General features: G+C 42.5%; 5 protein-coding genes across 13 annotated transcripts; 2 read left to right on the plus strand and 3 right to left on the minus strand.

Annotated features, from left to right (window-relative positions):
* Positions 1-64: 64 nt before the first annotated feature.
* LOC139998432 (mediator of RNA polymerase II transcription subunit 22) lies at positions 65-948 on the minus strand. The gene is made up of 2 exons (XM_072022957.1): positions 744-948; positions 65-518 (listed from the first exon to the last, which is right to left on the minus strand). Exons 1-2 carry the CDS (start codon positions 844-846, stop codon positions 199-201), a joined length of 423 nt encoding a protein of 140 aa, XP_071879058.1. The 5' UTR covers positions 847-948; the 3' UTR covers positions 65-198.
* A 151-nt stretch (positions 949-1099) lies between these two features.
* Gaba-b-r1 (gamma-aminobutyric acid type B receptor subunit 1) lies at positions 1100-7872 on the plus strand. Of its 8 annotated transcripts, none has more exons than XR_011803261.1 (13): positions 1100-1761; positions 1833-1931; positions 2024-2158; positions 2230-2400; positions 2481-2979; positions 3069-3196; positions 3285-3577; positions 3652-3895; positions 4097-4340; positions 4410-4804; positions 4888-5026; positions 5090-5183; positions 6598-7872. XR_011803261.1 is itself a non-coding variant. In XM_072022919.1 (13 exons), the coding sequence occupies exons 1-12, from the start codon at positions 1627-1629 to the stop codon at positions 5145-5147; spliced, it is 2526 nt and encodes an 841-aa protein (XP_071879020.1). In that variant the 5' UTR covers positions 1100-1626; the 3' UTR covers positions 5148-5183; positions 6598-7872. The 8 variants fall into 8 exon arrangements, 6 of the variants coding, with proteins under 6 accessions (XP_071879020.1, XP_071879024.1, XP_071879019.1 ...); XM_072022919.1 differs by having other exon boundaries at positions 5104-5183; XR_011803260.1 differs by having other exon boundaries at positions 4888-5183.
* Positions 7873-7968: 96 nt separating this feature from the next.
* Positions 7969-12823, plus strand: Nup54 (nuclear pore complex protein Nup54). 2 transcript variants are annotated; one of them, XM_072022940.1, is made up of 5 exons: positions 7969-8170; positions 9624-10130; positions 10200-11113; positions 11181-11408; positions 11489-12823. In XM_072022940.1, the coding sequence occupies exons 1-5, from the start codon at positions 8071-8073 to the stop codon at positions 11609-11611; spliced, it is 1872 nt and encodes a 623-aa protein (XP_071879041.1). In that variant the 5' UTR covers positions 7969-8070; the 3' UTR covers positions 11612-12823. The 2 variants fall into 2 exon arrangements, with proteins under 2 accessions (XP_071879041.1, XP_071879043.1); XM_072022942.1 differs by having other exon boundaries at positions 9627-10130.
* Positions 8166-9224, minus strand: LOC139985344 (uncharacterized). Its single transcript, XM_071999719.1, has 3 exons — positions 9198-9224; positions 8989-9135; positions 8166-8904 (listed from the first exon to the last, which is right to left on the minus strand). The coding sequence occupies exons 1-3, from the start codon at positions 9222-9224 to the stop codon at positions 8515-8517; spliced, it is 564 nt and encodes a 187-aa protein (XP_071855820.1). The 3' UTR covers positions 8166-8514.
* On the minus strand, positions 12065-18318 carry LOC139998426 (uncharacterized). The gene is made up of 3 exons (XM_072022943.1): positions 16646-18318; positions 14474-14617; positions 12065-14385 (listed from the first exon to the last, which is right to left on the minus strand). The coding sequence occupies exons 1-3, from the start codon at positions 17026-17028 to the stop codon at positions 13125-13127; spliced, it is 1788 nt and encodes a 595-aa protein (XP_071879044.1). The 5' UTR covers positions 17029-18318; the 3' UTR covers positions 12065-13124.
* Between the last annotated feature and the right edge of the window lie 512 nt (positions 18319-18830).

The raw sequence follows: 18830 nt of genomic DNA on the forward strand, positions 1-18830 counted from the left end.
ATTATATCGTCAAGCCTATCTTTTTCGCGTGTCTCGTCAGGCTCCCAATTAAGAAGTAAGAATGTACTATCAAAACTATTCTTATTTATTTAAATAAATATATACAGTTTATTGAACAAATAAATCACATTTCAGTAAATTCGTGGTCCAGACAAGCACACAACTGTACACCCTTGAAAAACCTAACCAAAGTTTTTGTTATTTGTATATCGACGTGTAATATTCCTCTTCCAAATCGTATAAATCGGCGGCCATGTCGTCTCTCAAGGATGCTAACTTTTGATCGCATTCTGCTTGTTTTGTCCTAAATAATTTACTATTTTGTGCTATGGCTTCGTTCACGGATGGAAAATCGTTGAGTATCAAATACTGCTTTATGTCGGAAACGAGCTTCATCAGGGATTCTCCCGCGCGAACGATGTTCGCCGCCCTCACGTGCATTTCATACGTATCTTGTTCGCATTGCGTCATCCGAGATAATTGGGAATCGCCTTCTCCTTTCGCTAGCTTTATAATCTCTGTAAAATAACGATCAAAATAACTAAACGTCGGTGGATAATTAGAGGTTAGGTTTTAAATATCATTAGTATATTGAATAAAACCAATCGTTTAAATTCAACAAAAATATCTGTCGAACAACAGGTTGTTATACCTGCATAACGTAACATTGTTTTTTTCATTAAAAGAACCATCGATTCTCTTATTATTATGTACCGCGGAAAAAGTGAGGTTATATAGCGTACCTTCGAAATTCTCCAACATCGATTTCACATCCTCCTTTAACCTCGTTGTGTAAGACTTCAACAAAGCTTCCTTGCTTTGCGGCAATGCCCGCTGTGCTGCCATTATTTCAAATAAAAGTTAACAACCCTTTATTTATAACAACGAGCTTCACACGTGGCGACAACACGAACTGCGTAGGACGCTTCATAACGAAATCATAACAACGCCATTGGCTGATGCGATTTTACCGACCGAACCAAAATGGTCGCGAGTGCGCCTCGATTCGAAATCTCTCGTAATCATCTCGGTAACGAACGATCGCTCGTCTCTTTAAAAGCACGGAAAATCTCGAAATTCGATTTTCAACGCGACCTTCGGTCACGAGTGAACCGTAAGGTCTAATCGTTTATATATCGATCTTCTAGAAGAAACCTAGGGCACAGAGCCACCCTATCCCCACTACGATCCTTGAAAGCCGGGATGAAATCAATAGAAAGCTCACGCGAACTCTCCGTCTTCGGTAAATTCATTCGCACGCGAAATTTCACGGCGTATCGCGCAGGGAGGAGCGTCGGAACCGGGCGAACGCGATGGAGAACGCGAACACACGATTTTAATGCCGCGTACGTCGCGTTTCGTTAGGGACACCGAGAATATCGGAACATTCCCTCGAGTGCGTCGCTCTCTGTACGCAAAATCCCGAACGGTGGTAAAATCATCGTTCCACGGATTAGTGATTCTCGTTCGAAAACGATCAGCGATCAACGACGATGGCTGTGATTCGTGTAAAGAAAGTACGATACTCGGCATCGTGCTGTTGGGGTGTGTCGTAGGGCAAACAGAAAGTACAGAGGGTTTAAGCTTGCTCGATCGAATAAATGACAAAATTTGGCAAACGACGTGATGATAGGGCTTGTTATATTTTTAACGTTGACGGGAGCGATCGGGGGTTCGTTACCTCCCGACGACGCCGACAATGTGTTGCATATCGGTGGCATTTTTCCTATACGAGGAAAGGGTGGATGGCAGGGTGGCCAGGCGAGTATTCGTTTTTATTCTTTCTTAAATGTATAAAAGTTGCATCAGTTAACGTATACTTCGTTCGACAGGCTTGCATGCCAGCGGTGAACCTGGCTCTGGAAGATGTTAATCGTGAAAAAAATTTGTTACCTGGATTCATACTGAAGCTTCACTCGAACGATAGCGAGGTATAGGAAATGTTTGTCGAGAAGTTTGAAAAGCACCGTAGGGAAATCACGACGAAGGAACTTCGTTAATTGATTATATATCGTCGTTTCAGTGCGAGCCAGGACTCGGTGCCTCGGTGATGTACAATTTATTATACTATAAACCACACAAATTAATGTTGTTAGCCGGATGTAGTACGGTATGTACGACGGTCGCTGAAGCAGCGAAGATGTGGAACCTGGTAGTGGTGAGTGTCGATAAAAATTTGTTATTTAGATAAACAAATAGGAAAAGAAAACTGACTCGTGTCATCTTTAGTTGTGTTACGGTGCATCGTCTCCTGCGTTGTCGGATCGAAATCGGTTCCCGACGCTTTTCAGAACACACCCGTCAGCCACGGTGCACAATCCCACGAGAATCAAACTGTTGCAAAAATTTGGTTGGTCTCGAGTGGCGATCTTGCAGCAAGCCGAAGAAGTGTTCATATCTGTAACGTCTCACTCTCGCACAAATCCATCCAAACTTTCAAACATGGTAATTTATCGTTCTGTTTTCCTCTATGCTTATAGACCGTAGAAGATTTAGAGGCACGTTGCAAGGAAGCAGGAATAGAAATAGTTACGCGTCAGAGTTTCCTGTCCGACCCGTCGGACGCGGTGAGAAATCTGCGTCGCCAAGATGCCAGAATCATCGTCGGTTTGTTTTACGTGGTAGCCGCGAGAAGAGTTCTCTGCGAATTGTATCATCAGAATCTCTATGGCAAAAGTTACGTGTGGTTCTTCATCGGTTGGTACGAGGATAATTGGTTCGAGAAGAACTTGGACACGGAGGGAATCACGTGCACGATAGAACAAATGAGGCGCGCGGCCGAAGGACACTTGACGACCGAGGCTCTCATGTGGAATCAGAATAACGACACGACGATCAGCGGCATGACTTCCGAGGATTTTAGGCAGAGATTGAACAAAGTGCTGAAGGAAAGCAGCTTTGACATCGATAACAATCACTATCCCGAAGGATATCAAGAAGCGCCCCTCGCTTACGACGCGGTTTGGTCGGTGGCGTTAGGTATGAATTCGTATTGCTACGTAAAAGTGTCGGTCATAGAGGAGTTGAATTTTTACCACAGCTTTGTATTCTTCGTATTTGAATCGCAGCTTTCAATAAAACAATGGAGAAGCTGAGTAAGCAAGGGAAGAGTCTAAAGAACTTCACCTACACCAACAAGGAGATAGCGGACGAAATTTACTCGGCGATCAACTCCACTCAGTTTCTAGGGGTATCTGTACGTGACTCGGCTAGAACTAGAAATAAAACGAAGGCTTTATCTTTAATAAGAGGCCGATCTTTAATCGATCCTGTATGTGCTATAGGGATACGTTGCATTTAGTTCGCAAGGTGACAGAATCGCATTGACCCAAATCGAGCAAGTGGTCGATGGAAAGTACGTTAAGTTGGGATATTACGATACGCAAAGCGACAATCTAACTTGGAGGAATATGGAAAGGTGGATCGGTGGCAAAGTACCACAGGATAGGACGATCGTAAGGACCGTTCTAAGGACAGTCTCGTTGCCTTTGTTTATTTGCATGGGAACTATATCCTCGGTGGGAATCATAATAGCGCTGGCATTGATAATTTTTAATATATGGAACAGGCACAGAAGGTACATCCATGCTCGTTCCATATTTATTTCTTTTTTCTCTAAATATTTGAGAACGCTGGTATCCCCCTTTCTAGGGTTATAATGTCGTCGCATCCTGTGTGCAATACAATAATGCTTGTTGGAGTGATAGCGTGTCTGGTGTCGGTGTTTCTGTTGGGAATCGATGGTAGATTCGTTGCTCCGTGGGAATATCCAGCAATCTGCCAGGCTAGATCCTGGATGTTATCTACGGGATTTACTTTGGCGTTCGGCGCGATGTTTAGCAAAGTGTGGCGGGTCCACAGACTCACGACGAAGACGAAAGCCGATCAAGCGAAAGTAAGTACCGGAAACAACGAATCAACGCGCTCGATTGCTTGAAATCGTTTTAGAGAGTCACCCACGGTAATCACGTGCGATCGATTAACCGATTAACGATCTAATTAATGTTTCTAGTCACGCAGTGTGCCCGCCCCGTGCATGGTTTGCAGATCCTGCTCGTATGACCCTCGACTTTAACGTATTCTCGATTCTTTCTAGTTGTTCATGGCTAAACAAAAAGTTTCGTCCATACAGAAGAAAGTTCAACCGTGGAAGCTGTATACGATGGTAAGCGGACTGTTAGCGGTGGATATAGTGTTGTTAGTCTCCTGGCAAGTATTCGATCCTTTGCAAAGAAAGATGGAAACCTTTCCATTGGAGTCGTCTTCGTTTGGCGACGACGACGCGATGATCAGACCCGAGTTAGAGCATTGCGAGAGCGTACACAATAATATTTGGCTTGGTAAGCTCATCGACGTGAAACTTATCTCCCATTACCGAGCAAACATCGTCATCTACGTCCTTCTTTCAGGTTTGGTTTACAGCTACAAAGGAATAATTCTGGTATTCGGACTGTTTTTGGCGTACGAAACGAGGAGCATCAAAGTTAAACAGATCAATGATTCCAGATACGTCGGGATGTCGATATACAACGTGGTTGTTCTCTGTTTGATCACAGCACCGGTGACGATGGTGATCGCCAGCCAGCAAGATGCTAATTTCGCTTTCGTTGCACTCGCCATTATTTTCTGCTGTTTCTTAAGCATGGCGTTGATCTTTGTGCCTAAAGTGATCGAAGTGATCAGGCATCCAAAAGACAAGGCCGAGTCTAAGTACAATCCGGACGTGGGCATGTCGAAGGAAGACGAGGAAAGGTATCAGAAGCTTCTTAGCGAGAACGACGAGCTTCAGAAACTGATCGCCGCGGTAAGGAAACTTTTCACTGTTCGGCTTCGAGATTAGAGTTGTCGACGATCGGCTGTTACGAAGAACGGACGATTCTTTTGCAGAAGGAAGAAAAGATCAAACTTCTGAAACAGACGTTGGCCGAGCGAGACACGCTGAAAGGTGGCGGCGGAAACGTTCCGAAGGATTCGTTGATAGTCGCCGATTTTGTAACCGGCGAGGGGACTTCGGATAGCGCAATCGGTGGGGGTATTTCTGTTTATACTCAATCATCTCGAGCTTCTGCTTCTGACTTTGAGTTTTCAGGATCGTACTTGTAGATTCGCCGTGCGTTAAGTTTCTGCCCTTTCTGGCTGGATCGTAACGAATTTCAGAGAAACTGGGACCTAAATGGATAAAAGTACATATGTTGTTCTCTTCTTACGACGACGTTTACTTTTAAGTCCTTTTTAGAGGCTATCGAATCACGCGACGTATTTTCTCGTTGTTTGTCTCTTTTGTTTCGTGCAAAGTACTATTACATACTATCGCACACCGAATGACACTCGTTGCAATTTTTTTAGTGAAACTTCGAAAGGGAAACGACGCACCAAAGTTCTGAAATGCAAACAGGCGACTCGTTAGCTCGAGACAGCTTTGTTTCTAAGTTCATAGTTCGTAGGATGCGCTGCCTCCACCCGAGGCGGCGCACTCTGTGTCGTGTACTCGGTGTTTAAACGTATAAATGTTGGATGTATGTATATAATAACAAACAAAGTAATAGGTGTGCGTATGCGTAGTATGATCAGTAGCTCTCTGTGTAAAACAAATCCATACGCGCGAGATTATTGTTAGGTATCATAGATCGCAAGTTGGCCTACGACTATCCCGTCGTTCTCGTTTACAACGATCTTTTTCGTTACCTATTATCGAGATTTTATTATTATACAGATATTTGTACAGAGAAGTTTTATCAAACGAATCGATTCTTAATTAAATCACGATTAGATAAATTTACACTGATCGCATTGGTCGCATAAATGGATTACGTAACACGGACCAAACACTTCGTAAAATATTTCCTGTTAACTTTCGAATACTTTACGCAAAATACGCAGTTGTCCGTGCATTATTATCGTGCATCGTATTGGTGCAAAACGCGACAATGCACGACGATCCGAATTTCTTCGCGCACGTTTATACGGGTCCAAGAAACGAATAGAGAAACATAAAAGAAAGGAACGTTTTCGTTTATTCGCGAATATTGTACGTTCCACACAAGGTACAAAAGATCGCTTAAATTATTGTATAATTTGAATCGCGATCCGTTTAGTCGAAACCTAAGAAACATCGCGAACGTTTCGTTTGCCGCAGGCCTAAATCTTTTTACATAGTCCACGCATGATTTGCAACAATTGCAGTTAAATCTCGTTAGACGATAACCTGGTCGTTTCCGAGACAGCGAATCGATGTGAACCTCATGAAGTCTGCTCCCAAATTGTACGAAACGTTGCACGGTACGCGAAATTGGTGTTCGATCGCGGGCAACAAGGTACACACGTAAAACAGTGAACGTGCTAACGAGATTTAAACGCTTCAAACATTGCGCCATTCATAAATAATTTGGGAGTCTTGATGAGGTGGATCGACGTGCTTTATGGCCAGTTAACGCTTAATCTTTCAGATTGCACCCTCTGACGACTGATCTAAATGTAGAGGTGCTCGGATGCTCGAATCTGATCAAATATTAATTATTTATGAATGGACAAAGAAACTTTCTACGTTTACCCCGCATGATATCTGAGGGATTATCGTTTTTGAATTCTTCTTTTTAGAAACGGACCAGGTTGGCTGAACACAAGAACCCCGTCGATTAGGATGACAAAAGCAATACGAGCATACGAACGGGCTAAAAGCTCACGACAAAACGCTCTATTTCTCTTTCTCTTCTAAAACTAGCGTTAAATGTACACATGCGTGATTCCAACGGAACTGCATGTTCTTATTTTGTGATTGGAAACAAACCGAAGATCGTGTTTGTAGCGATAAAAATTCAATTCTATCATTGCATCGCCGACGAGTTACTTTGCCATGCATATCTCGTCTATAGAAGAGATTATTTCAATGGAACGAGATTTCTTCGGAGAGGCGGCACGGAGAAGCCCCTTGAATTTAAAAAATGTGCAATTCGGTTAACGTTACGATTTAATCGAAGCTAAAGATATCGTATGAAACAGGATATGTCCGACGATTCTTTTAACGTAATGCTCAAGGTTCAAATTTTATAAACACGAACGTTGAAATATTTGAAAATCTTGAGTTCAGAAACTATTTCACGTTATCAATGGGAAAATAATGTGATTTGACTGCAATTCAAATTTTATCGGTACACAAGACGACTTACGTGTATGTATAACGTAGATTGAACAAGCCACGAAGCACAACTTTTTCGTACTTGCGTTTCGATTTCACCATTCCACGTATACATGACGTTTAGAGAGATTTTACGAATTTCTGTTGAATTGTTTCTAGTATAATCGTTATCGCGCTCATCCACGTATTTTTTACTATATTTCTTCGATCGACTGTCTCGCGAATTGCGCTTGACTACTATATTATTATACGATATACATATACTAGTCTTATCAAACTGTTAAAGAAAGTATCATATATATATACGTTAGAATATGGAGATATATTTATTTTTAAGTTTTTAAATTATAAAATTCGTTAAAAATTCATATTGTATCTGTTATTGATAACCCTGCGCTTATCGGAAAAGCGTACGCTCTCGAATCCATTAATCGTTCACGGATCTTTGCTGTGTTACAGTTGCATGATCGAAACAATGCGCTTTCGAATTTAAAATCGAAAGTATTTAATTCGCGTGAATGCATCGTAATTTTACTATCGTGAAACTTTGAAAAAGTTTGCAGGAAACCAAACGAACTTTGTTTGAGAGATATTAGAGGACGACACGTATGATTCTCTAAAGAAATACGTATATTTAATACATCATAGATCCATATGGCGATTATGAAAAATATGTAGTACAAATGAAATACAATTGTATTAAAAAATCAAATAAACTTAGTTACAATTTAAGGGCATGATTTTGCCGCGTATTATGATTTGAACAATCAGCGTTTAGCATGATCACGTGATATCGTGTGTGCACCAAGACGGAAATTCGTGTTTACGGCGCATGTCAGTCGCCATATTCGTTACATTGTCGCTTATACGAAAATATAAAGCGCGCGCGGTAAATACTGTTTTCGTAATACGATAAATTTAGTTTAATTTGAGAAATGTCATTTGGTACGGGATTCGGAGGAACGACTTCGACACCCGCTCCTGCGTTTAGTTTTGGTGCAACGGCTTCCACTACGGCAACACCAGTAAAACCGGGTAAGTTGTTTAGTTTATAGGTTAAGTCACATTTCGCTCGTTCTATGGTTACATGTGACCTTTTCAAACGTATTTTCAGCAAAGTTACCATTTTGTATTTTCCATTGGTCCGAAATCTATCATATGTCTTATAGCTTTTCCAAAACTTGTCTTTGTAGATATTCTTGGAATATCAATTCGAGGAACACTCCACTTTTCAATGTGCTGTTTCATCACAATGCCTACTCATAATATAATCAGCTTGTATTACATTTCTACGTTGCACGTTAATAATTCCTCAAGACCGTGTTTTATTCGATAAAAAGTTATTGCTAGTTTTATGCAAGTTAGTGTCAAAATTAGTTTTAATTTCTCAAAGAGCTAATGCTGGTTTTATTTGTAGTGGTTGAAAGTTTTCCTAGCAGGGGCTGATTCAGTCCTGTACATCCTGGTTCGCATTCCATGTTTCCCTTCCCAAATAAATTATTCCTCCTCTTCGACTTTGTTACGATACATGCCGTAATACAGCATAATAACAATATTACAAAAAGAGCGGTTAATAAAGCAATTAAAACCGGCGAATGGCTGGAGGACTCTGTTGGTCGATAATATCCTTGAGTTGCCACAATAGCTTTTGCAAATGTAGATGTTTCTTGTATTCTTTGTGGAACTACGGTAGCAACTGTATCCTCTAAGTAAAACATTTCGTTTGGAATTTTACCCATTGTTGTTATCATAACATCTGCTGTAACATCCTTCGCAAATTGTAATGAAACTTGTTATAATTTATGCTATAATATAGAATGTAATAATATGTATAAAAAGATTCTAAAACATACTCCAATTGTTATATCTGTAGTACCAAATTCGTGCAACAATTCAGTAGAATAATCGATAGGTTCACCAGCATGACGAAGTGCAACCTTCCTACCAGATATTGAAGCTATCTTTAATAATTTTTTAGCAAGTTGTCCATATTTGCTTCCCTATTTAATTTCATTAGTTGAATTAGATTTTCATTATACTTTTGCTTTGTTAACAGCCTTACCTGATTTTGCTCACTTATATACGACATATTGTTTTTTGCTATGCAATTATCTATAATTCAGGATCTTTTAATAAATTTTTATCATATGAACACGAATTATTTGATTTTTTCGATGCTTTTGAACGCGTGTAGTTAAACTTTACGAACGAATACAGCGCAAATTATTATTGCGATCTTGTGCAAGACATTTCTGTCATATACTAGTTTTTCTACTTGAAGCAGTTTCAAATCAGTAAAAACAAAAGTCAACTTTTCAGCAAGAAAATTGTACAACTTCATAATATATATATATATATATATATATATATATTATTTCGTAACCGGCGTATTTATGTATCTCGAACGTCTCGTTCCTATATATATTGCTTATATAGTTATATGTTGTATCGTTATTAAATATTTCACATTTGAAACCAAACATTTTAGCAGGGTTTGGAACGCCATCTTTTGGATTTAGTACGCCAGCTACCTCAGCACCAGGTCTCTTCGGTTCCTCTACAACTCCAGCAACAGGAGCATTTGGAAGTGGTACCACTTTTGGTACACCAGCTGCAACTGGTTTTGGTAACACAGCAACAGGTGGCTTTGCCTCGGCACCTACTTTTGCTGCTTCTGCTACTAGTTTTGGAACTACTCCGGTGTTTGGCACGCCTGCTTCATCGGGCACTGCATTCGGTACCACTTCTACGTTTGGTAGCACACCAGCCTCCACCGCTGGATTCGGTACATTTGGAACCACTACAACATCCTCTTTAGGCTTTGGTGGTTTCAGTGGATTTGGAACTACAACAACCACTTCAGCGCCTTCCCTTTTTGGAGGATTTGGTACTACAAGTACAGCCCCCACTTTTGGTACATCTACAGGTTTTGGTGCTTTCGGCTCAAAACCAACGACAACAACTACAACCACTGGCTTTGGTGGTTTTGGTACAGGTTGGTGGTAACCGCACCATTCCTTTATTTATCAACGTATTTTTTACTCAGATTAAATTATCTACGCAGGTACAGGATTTACGGGGTTTGGATCTGGGTTAGCACAGAATCAACAACAGTTTCAACAACAACAACAACAACAGCAGCAACAGCCCGCTAATACCATATCCGAAGCGTTATACAATGCCGTATTTAATTGCCAGTTATATAACGATGAACGTGACAATATTATCGCGAGGTGGAACCTCATACAAGCTTTATGGGGAACTGGAAAAGCCTATTATTATATGAATGCTCCACCTATAGAGCTTAATCAAGAAAATCCACTATGTAGATTCAAAGCTATCGGGTACAGTCGGATGCCCGATGCTGATAACAACGACGGTTTGGTCGTACTTTGTTTCAATAAAAAGAAAAAGGATGTTAAAGAGGGCGAGGCACAATTGATCGGTTTTATGAATAATGTTTTGGGAAATAAACCTAATTTATCGCTTACGATAGACAATATTAAAGCAACCGGAGAAGACAAAAGTCAGGTGACCATTTTTATCACTGAAAAAGGAATTACCGGAGCTCCAAGAAAAATCCCTGCCAGCGAGTTAGTTGCGTATTTATCGCAACCGATGCAGAAGCAACAATTAGTGCAAAATGGTGTAGAAGATATGTTACCTTTAGTGAAATTAGATCCTGCGCAGCTTAAGGAATACTTAGACAATCCGCCTTGTTCGATCGACCCACGATTATGGAAACAGGCTCAACTGGATAATCCCAATCCAGAACTTTATATACCTGTGCCGATGATCGGCTTCCAACAAGTTAAACACAGATTAAAGTGTCAAGAAGAAGAAACAACAAGACACAGAAATTTCTTAGATATGGCAGCTGATGAAATACAAAGATTACAGAGACAACATACGGCGATACAAGCTAGATTAAAGGAACATCGGAGGACTCTGTTAGAACTACAACACAGGGTGTTGCAGGTATGTAAATGTATTTTCTGGTAATTATTTTAAATGGCACAATTTATATATGTAAATATTTCTTCAGGTGCTGGTACGTCAAGAAATTACACGTAAAGTTGGGTTATCTCTGCAACCGGAGGAAGAAGTTCTAACACGTAGGTTCGAATCTATGCATTCCCAAGTTAGCGCCCCAACTCAGTTCAAAGGTAGAATTAGTGAAATGCTTTCTCAATTGAGAATGAGAAATCATATAGACACACAAAATCAGGAAAGGTACGCGATGGACCCCATAGCACAGGATGATATAAAAGCGGTACGTAAAGAAAATGTTTACGGAAAAGTTATTGAAGAATGCATACGTAATCGGTGCTATTTTTTTTTTTCTTTTATTAGTACCTAACAATGGAGCAACAGGGCATGGCACAACTTATAGCAACGATAAACTCCGATCTAGAAAGTTTGAAAATCATTAAAGACGGCATGTCTGAACTCTTAATGAGTCATAATATATCGTGAGAATAATATATAGCAACGCAATTTTCTTGCGTATTTTTGTCAACATACTTCAAAAGATATGGTCATTATTATCGTCGATAATAAGATTGTAAATCCAGCTAACAACAGAGATACTGCACCTCCGTAAAATTGGTGCCATATTCATTCTGAATCTACTTCCTAACTGCAACTATTGATTTTTTTTTATTACGAGTTAAACACGTGTCTTTACGATGTTAAACTTTATTTTGCTCGAAGATAACGTTTATCAATTATGATAATTTTCCACGTATTAAACGACTGGCGTCAATATCGAACCAACCTGTTTTGGCGATGTTTAAAAAGAGAGAAGTTTTTTTATAGGCGTGACCACGACTCATTCTTTCGCTGGTGTTATCAAAAATACGGTTATACAATATTTCCGACATGGAGGGTAAGACGAAACTTGTTATATGCTAAGAAAAAAAATAAACATTTTTTACATAAATAATGTTTTTATTGAATAGTTTAATGTCATTAAACACGCTTTTCTCATTGCAGTACTTTCCTTCGTACGTCTAACATCTTGAATACCTTATACATAATACAACTTTATATACATATTATACATAGATGTTGAACATTACATATCGGACCACTTCTTTCAGACACATTATGATACAACGGTCGTTTGACCGTAACGTTACTTGGGAATTTTATAAAATACGTAGCTCGCACGTTCTCTCATTTACTTTACTCTATTTTGTTTGTTAGGTTTTGGTTTAACGTGTGTATATACAGGTATCGACGATGATTTCGTTCTAGACGATCGTTCGGACTACCCGTAAATCTAAATCTGAGACTCTTCTAATTACGTTGCTAAAGGAGTTATTAACGAATTAAGATTGAGCAAACCTTATTCGATATCAAGCTGTTTCTGCTTCGACTAACTTCATCGTTCGACAGACATTAACGTATTACAATATATTTGGTTTCACAGTCTATCGAAAACGGACAACTTTCTCTTCGCCAACACCAACCTCCCTTCAAACCGATACATTTTATCAACCTTTATCTCCCTCCGCTTAATTAATCGACTAATCGACTTTTATAGTTTTTAGTTATCATCGAATCGAATAAACTAGGCAAAAATAGCGATCCTCAACTGTTTTATGCAGCCTCGCTAATCTGGAAAAACTAATTTGACGTAAAATGACGAAAGTAAAAACCATGGCCCGAGTAGAAATTCAAATTCTCCAATGTTCAAAGTCGCCCTGGATTTATAAAAATATCGAATAAGACGTTACGATCTAAGAATATTTTTAAATTATAAAAATAGACTCGCTAAAGCGTACGAAGACTCAAGGCACTCGATTCCAGGACGGCCTCGAAGATGTTCGAACCCCGGCCACGGTCGATAGTGTTTAAGACGACTGCTTCTCCAGAACTTCAAAAATTCATCAATTCGTTGCGAGAAAGATATACCTACAAAGTTGTGAGCGTTCTAATTTTACTCGTTGCAACGCTAACTTCGATACGATGTGAAAAATTCTGCTCATTTATTGATTGTCAAATCCAATGGAAGATCCTGCTCCATCTCTACCACATTCTCGTTCTTAACTCGAAGGTCTTGTCCGCAGGTATTGTTCGTGTCCACGATGTTGCCCCACATATTCTGTAATCCGTATTGCAGATCCACCGTGCCCAACAGGTGTCTGAACAGAGGATTCTGCGTCTTGAGGATTAAATCCGACAGGATCTTGGTTTTCTCCAAGATATTGTCGTTACTGTGCACGCAACACTTGTGACGACAACAGCAATCGGTGGTATCTTTGCAGATATCCTCCTTGGTCGGTATTTGCTCGACCTCCATTTTCAGGTCTTCCGCTCGTTTTATCACAGAATGTCTCACTGGATCGCAAATAACGACGTTCTCCTTTTTGCAGGGCGTGCTGTTGATAATCGACTCGATGTTCCTGTAATCGACCGTGCTGACCTTACTGGGGCATTCGATGGGTTCCTCGATTTTGATGGGCGTCGACTGCATTCCGATATGAGGCAACGTTTCGGGGACATGGTGCGGACTGGTCTGAGGCGAGACCGACCGAACCGATTGAGGTGGGCTCTCCTTGATGATCGGGTTGTTGGATACGTACATGGGATTCACCTGAATTCTGTCCGGTATTATGTAACTCTCGTCGTAAATTCTCGGATAGATCTTCACTTCCTGTTCGTAGGTTTTCCTCGGCGTGACGTGCTCCTGTTCCTTGCGTTGTTCTTGCAGATTGTACATGTTATTCCACTCGACGAAATTTCTCTGCTCCTCGAAGCTATTGCTGGCCTTTGGACTAGACCCTGATACGCTGCTCTCGATGCTGCTGTCTTTCTTGTCGGACGACTCGGAATGGGTACTGCTGCTCTGCTTCTCCGGCGTTACGGTATCGAATCTCGCTTTCTCTTGCGAATTGTTTTCCTCGAAACTCTTCTCTTGCACCTTGTCGTTATTATTCACGTAGTGTCTGTAGGTTTTCACGTGTTTACGCAGAGAGGAAGGATCGGTGTACCTCTTGGGACAGCCAGGTACCTTGCAGCAGTAAGGCTTGTCCACGGCGTGAGTTCTGGTGTGCTTGAACCTGTCCGAGGAGTTGGAGTAAGCTTTGTTGCATCCTTCGACGGGGCAAACGTAAGGGCGTTCACCGGTATGAGAACGAGCGTGAATCTTCAGGTTTTCCGCTCTGCTGAAGCTTTTGTCGCATTGGAAACAGTGATGCGGTTTCTCGTTCGTGTGCGTTCGAACGTGGACCAGCATCTTGTACCTGGATAACGAAAGAAATAGCGAGGTAAAACTCGAAACTCGAAACTCGAACGGTTTTAAATTCTAGAAAAATAAGAAGAAGATTTTACCTGGCGTTAAATCCACGTTCACCTCTGGCACACCCTTCCCAGCCACAGTAAAAAAGACCACGTGGTCCTGGCGCAGCATGAAGTCGCGCAACGTGTCCTGCCAGCTGTTCCAAGGATGTGAACCAACGACCACAATTTTGCCATCTGCGAATTGGAGCAAGACGCGTTAGCCTTTGGTCTCGTCAGTAAAATTTTAATTAGACTCGCTGCGTCGTCCGTCAGCATCGGCAACGTGAGTAACTACGTATCGAACGATCGCACGGGAATAGTAGCGAAACGTTTAGGGCTATTGATCTTTGATCGCTGGATCGTTGCTATCAATCGTACCGTTCATAAGATGATTATCGTTTAAGGCCAATCTCTCGAATCTTTGTAGTTCTTCCCGTCAATCGATCTATTTATATTACTTATTCTCCCTGTCGCTCATATACCGGGAATTTCTAAATATAACCAACAGGCGCGAGAAGGGTCGCCCCGTGCATCTTGATCGTTCGATCGATTCGCGTGTCGCTATCCCTACGAGCTCGCTTCGAACTCGAGAGAAACGCTCGTAAAACCTTCGAAAAGTCTCGTTCGCTTCGAGATCGATTCGAGTTGTTCCCTGGTTTTCAAGGTTGCGCCGCCAGCAGCGTGCTATCACGTGAACCAGAGTCGACGTACATAAACGTAAATAGTGGGATTGAAACGACGCGACGGCGGGCGTTCGGTTGAAATATCGACGGGCGATTTACGTCAAGAACATCCGTTCAACCGACCAATTGATACCAATTCCGTCCGTTGTGCAATTGGCGTCGCTTGACACCAGTTTATCTGGACACATGGGCTTTGATACTATCGTAGCAAACGACGTCGCATCCGTGAACGATATGCTCGCGTAAAAGGTTGCGGATCAAGGCGACCGCGGCTAATCCCTCAGAACAGCTCTTATATACTCGCGCGTAATCGCCGGTGTAGAATTTTCTCGTTTTTATCAGACTCACGTTCGCGATTTCACGGAAAATCCAGCGTTTATCGAATTTCAAGGAAAGCGAAAGATTCGGCGTGTGACGCGTACGAGCATCGCAATTACAACGATGCGACGACATCGTCCACGATTGCCACGGTGATAACAAAGCAGGCATTCCCGAGTGCACGAGGCTACCACATGCAAAGCGCGAGCACGTAACGAGTTGTTGACGCGATAAACGATCGCATCGTTTCGCCAACCGAAATCTTCTCAACGAAGTAGAGCGTGAGTCGAGCCCGCGAATGCCATCTTACCGTGTAATCGCGTATCGTTATTTCAGGGTTATCGAAATTTGATATTTTCTTCTAGTATTGTAATCGCTTGGATTAGTTAACCGCTTCGATATTTTGTACCCCCCTCCCTCCCTCCTTTCTACCGCTGGCTTTACTTATTTTTATACTTTGTTCTTTCTTCCTTTTTCAACTCGTGGCTCTCGTTTGCTGGACTCTTTTTCAAGTTTGCGAAACTTACGCGATGTAAGGTGTTTCCCTCGATCGATTCACGCGAATTTCGATCGAAGAACCAGGCTGCTTAGACAACTTTAGAGTCTCGGTCGAATCTAGCGGGAAGGGGAGAGCAAAGAAAGAGAAGGAAAGATATGGAAAAAGAGCAGAGTGCCGTTTGATATCGCGACGGATACGGGAAACTGGTTAGAACCGGAATGGGACGCGTGCTGCGAACGTAACCGCGCGCGCGCGCCACAGATAAATTAGCGTCACTTAAGAGAGTCGCGCGTGAATTGCGCGCGTTTCGCGTAGAAACTCATCGTCGGTGACCATCGTCGACTAAAAACGTTCTTCGTGTGAAAACAGCGAACGAAGCGGAAAACAAACGGCGAAGAGTCGCCCGAAGCGAGTCGTTTGAACGAAGGACGAGGGAACGAAAACGTAATTGCGCGTTAAGCTATTTTTCTCATAACGAGATGCACAATCGAAAATAAAAAAAAAAGCGTTTCGGACTCGGTCGGGTCTGACATATCCGCGTTCGATTTAGACAACGGTCGCGTATTCACAAATTCTGTTCCGAACAAGCGTAAGGTAACGCTAGGCGTTGGCAAAATATCTTTTACTACTCGAACGAACAGCATCTCGAACTGTCTCTGAAAATTTGTAACGAAACTCTAGCTTAGGACTATTTCATAATCGAAATAGCGGTGTATAATTTACCTGCATTTTAGTTGAGCATTTTCGCCACGTCGAATGGAGCCAAGTTCCAAGCTGGAGTTGGAGGCGTCCGAGTCGCTGTGAGCTGGACTAGGTGGTCCACCGTTTGCCAACCCATCCGGCGAGACTCCCAAACCCGGTATCACAGCCGACGGGGAAGTCGCGAGTTCTTCCTCGATCGGCATGCTTCGTGGCCAAACCGGAAGGTCCAGCGGTGCTTGTTGTTGCAGGCTGAGGCTCTCGTAGTAGCTGGGGTTTGGGCTAGTCGAGTAACCGGAAATCGGGCTGTAAAAACCCGGTACCACTCCTAGCAGCGTGCCCGGATAGCGAACAGAGCCGTACGGACCAACGTGGCTTGGCATTCTACCCGGAACGTAAACGATCATGTTTATTCTTTCTTGTATTTATTTGTTCCCCTTAATTTCGTTACGTCGATGAACTCGCCAATTTGATCGAAAAACGTGCAAATTTTCCTGATACCGGATCGCCGTGTACCTTGTTTGTCTGGATCAACGAGAATTATGGTCGGAATTGAGGATCGGAAAAATTGCAAAACTATCGTGTTCGCTTTGATAGACGATTTGATAGAATTTGGAATGGATTTGGAGGATGGAAAAGAACACGTTGAAATACGTAAGTTTTAGGAATGTAATTTTGTTTCATCGGCTGCCTATATCTATCTGGCTGTGATCGACTCGTGCCACCCGTTGATCGGAATCGTCCTTTCCTCGAATCGCGACCTCAAACGCCTTCGAAAATGTCGTCTTATCAACGAGTTTCGAAGGTGACGTCTCGTTTACCTCAATTCGTAACGAACAGAGAGAACGATCGGCGCATCGATGAAAATCGTGAACAAGACTTTCCAGGTCTTGCCGTATCCTCGTGGACTCTCTTTCGAACCTGGTCGCGCTTTCGATTCCTTTTCCTGAACACCGTCGCCAACGACAAGTCGAGCACGGCACAGTACGCTCACATACACACTTTCGCCGTAGCGCGCACACTTTTATCACACTTAGTCCGAGTCCGTATCGTCAGATGTATTTGAACCGGTTCGACTTGAGTATACGATAGCTGAGGAATTGTTTGCTGTACTCGATCGAGAACATAACTAGGCTGACCCGTGACAGACTCATCAAACGCGAGCACCCTTTCCTCGTGGAGGCCGTCGCTTTCGCCGAACGATACCACCGATTCGATTTGCTACCCCGATCGAATCGACTTGAGGCTTCCGTGGCGCACGGAACAGCCCCCTCTGACGCCTACTGTTGGGTCCGTCAAACGCTCCACAGATCGGTTCCTGTCGACGCTAGAACAACGTCGCCTCCATCTTCTCGTTTCTCTTTCCTCGTATCTCGTCGCTCGATCTCTCTGCCTCGACTTCCCTCTTTATCTTGGAGCAAAGATCTCGGCTCCGGTTGGCAGCGTGACGCGTCGATGATCAGGTGGTCAGAGTTACCCCCCAGGAACGTCGATGAATCGCGTACCACGGTGGTCGACTACTGGCGCAGACGCGTATCGATGATCCTCGTCGAGTAACTTAAGAGCCAAAGACCGATAGACAGAGAACGCGAAGCGTAGCACAGAGAAGGGAGAAGAAGAAAGACGGTCGAAGAACAAGAGGAAGCCGTCTGTTGCGAAAAGGCTGCAACGAACGTGGAACTAATGTCAACGACGAACCAGCCGCTTTATATATAGCCGCGCTATCGTCGCCGATAACGTCCCACGCCTCTCCGCCCGGCCGCACCAATACACCGACGTTGATAACAACCGACTGCAATGCGTCAGTGGACGGAACCGTATGGACTTACCGATATCTTCGAAAGCAACGTTGGATAACTCGTTATGTTACGGAAGATGAAAACGGCGCCAGTTTTGCCAACATTTGGAATTTACAGGATGATCGATGATCGTTTGTCTCGAAAGACGATACGCTTCTTTTTTATTTTCTCTTTTATTTTCCAAATTTACACGTCCAAAAACGAAAGAATATATCGTTATTCCCAAAATCTTCCAATTTGTCGCGTCTTCGAGTAACGTGCAACAGTTAAAGTTTCGAAGAATCGTAGAGAATCGTCAAGCTATCCGGAAATAATTTGGAAATCTCGAAACTCGGACGTCAGTTGGATTGTTCGAACGACGTCACGTTTAATCATCGGTAGCAGCTTGCGTAGAATCGATCTGTAACCAG

The sequence above is a fragment of the Bombus fervidus genome, chromosome 3 (genome assembly GCF_041682495.2).
Source record: "Bombus fervidus isolate BK054 chromosome 3, iyBomFerv1, whole genome shotgun sequence".
Lineage (NCBI taxonomy): Eukaryota > Metazoa > Arthropoda > Insecta > Hymenoptera > Apidae > Bombus > Bombus fervidus.

What these genes read in the sequence shown, in the direction of transcription:
- LOC139998426 (XM_072022943.1), bottom strand. Translation starts at nt 17,028, where the DNA reads ATGATCGTTTACGTTCCGGGTAGAATGCCAAGCCACGTTGGTCCGTAC. An exon ending in AATGCTCAACTAAAATGCAG is followed by an intron (nt 14,618 to 16,645) that starts GTAAATTATACA and finishes TCCAATTCGCAG; the next exon opens with ATGGCAAAATTGTGGTCGTT. An exon ending in GAACGTGGATTTAACGCCAG is followed by an intron (nt 14,386 to 14,473) that starts GTAAAATCTTCT and finishes TTCGTTATCCAG; the next exon opens with GTACAAGATGCTGGTCCACG.
- Nup54 (XM_072022940.1), top strand. Translation starts at nt 8,071, where the DNA reads ATGTCATTTGGTACGGGATTCGGAGGAACGACTTCGACACCCGCTCCT. An exon ending in GGCAACACCAGTAAAACCGG is followed by an intron (nt 8,171 to 9,623) that starts GTAAGTTGTTTA and finishes CAAACATTTTAG; the next exon opens with CAGGGTTTGGAACGCCATCT. An exon ending in TACAACACAGGGTGTTGCAG is followed by an intron (nt 11,114 to 11,180) that starts GTATGTAAATGT and finishes ATATTTCTTCAG; the next exon opens with GTGCTGGTACGTCAAGAAAT.
- LOC139985344 (XM_071999719.1), bottom strand. Translation starts at nt 9,224, where the DNA reads ATGTCGTATATAAGTGAGCAAAATCAG. An exon ending in ATATAAGTGAGCAAAATCAG is followed by an intron (nt 9,136 to 9,197) that starts GTAAGGCTGTTA and finishes GAAATTAAATAG; the next exon opens with GGAAGCAAATATGGACAACT. An exon ending in CTACAGATATAACAATTGGA is followed by an intron (nt 8,905 to 8,988) that starts GTATGTTTTAGA and finishes CAATTTGCGAAG; the next exon opens with GATGTTACAGCAGATGTTAT.
- LOC139998432 (XM_072022957.1), bottom strand. Translation starts at nt 846, where the DNA reads ATGGCAGCACAGCGGGCATTGCCGCAAAGCAAGGAAGCTTTGTTGAAG. An exon ending in GATGTTGGAGAATTTCGAAG is followed by an intron (nt 519 to 743) that starts GTACGCTATATA and finishes GTTATTTTACAG; the next exon opens with AGATTATAAAGCTAGCGAAA.
- Gaba-b-r1 (XM_072022917.1), top strand. Translation starts at nt 1,627, where the DNA reads ATGATAGGGCTTGTTATATTTTTAACGTTGACGGGAGCGATCGGGGGT. An exon ending in ATATGGAACAGGCACAGAAG is followed by an intron (nt 3,578 to 3,651) that starts GTACATCCATGC and finishes CCCCCTTTCTAG; the next exon opens with GGTTATAATGTCGTCGCATC. An exon ending in ACACAATAATATTTGGCTTG is followed by an intron (nt 4,341 to 4,409) that starts GTAAGCTCATCG and finishes TCCTTCTTTCAG; the next exon opens with GTTTGGTTTACAGCTACAAA.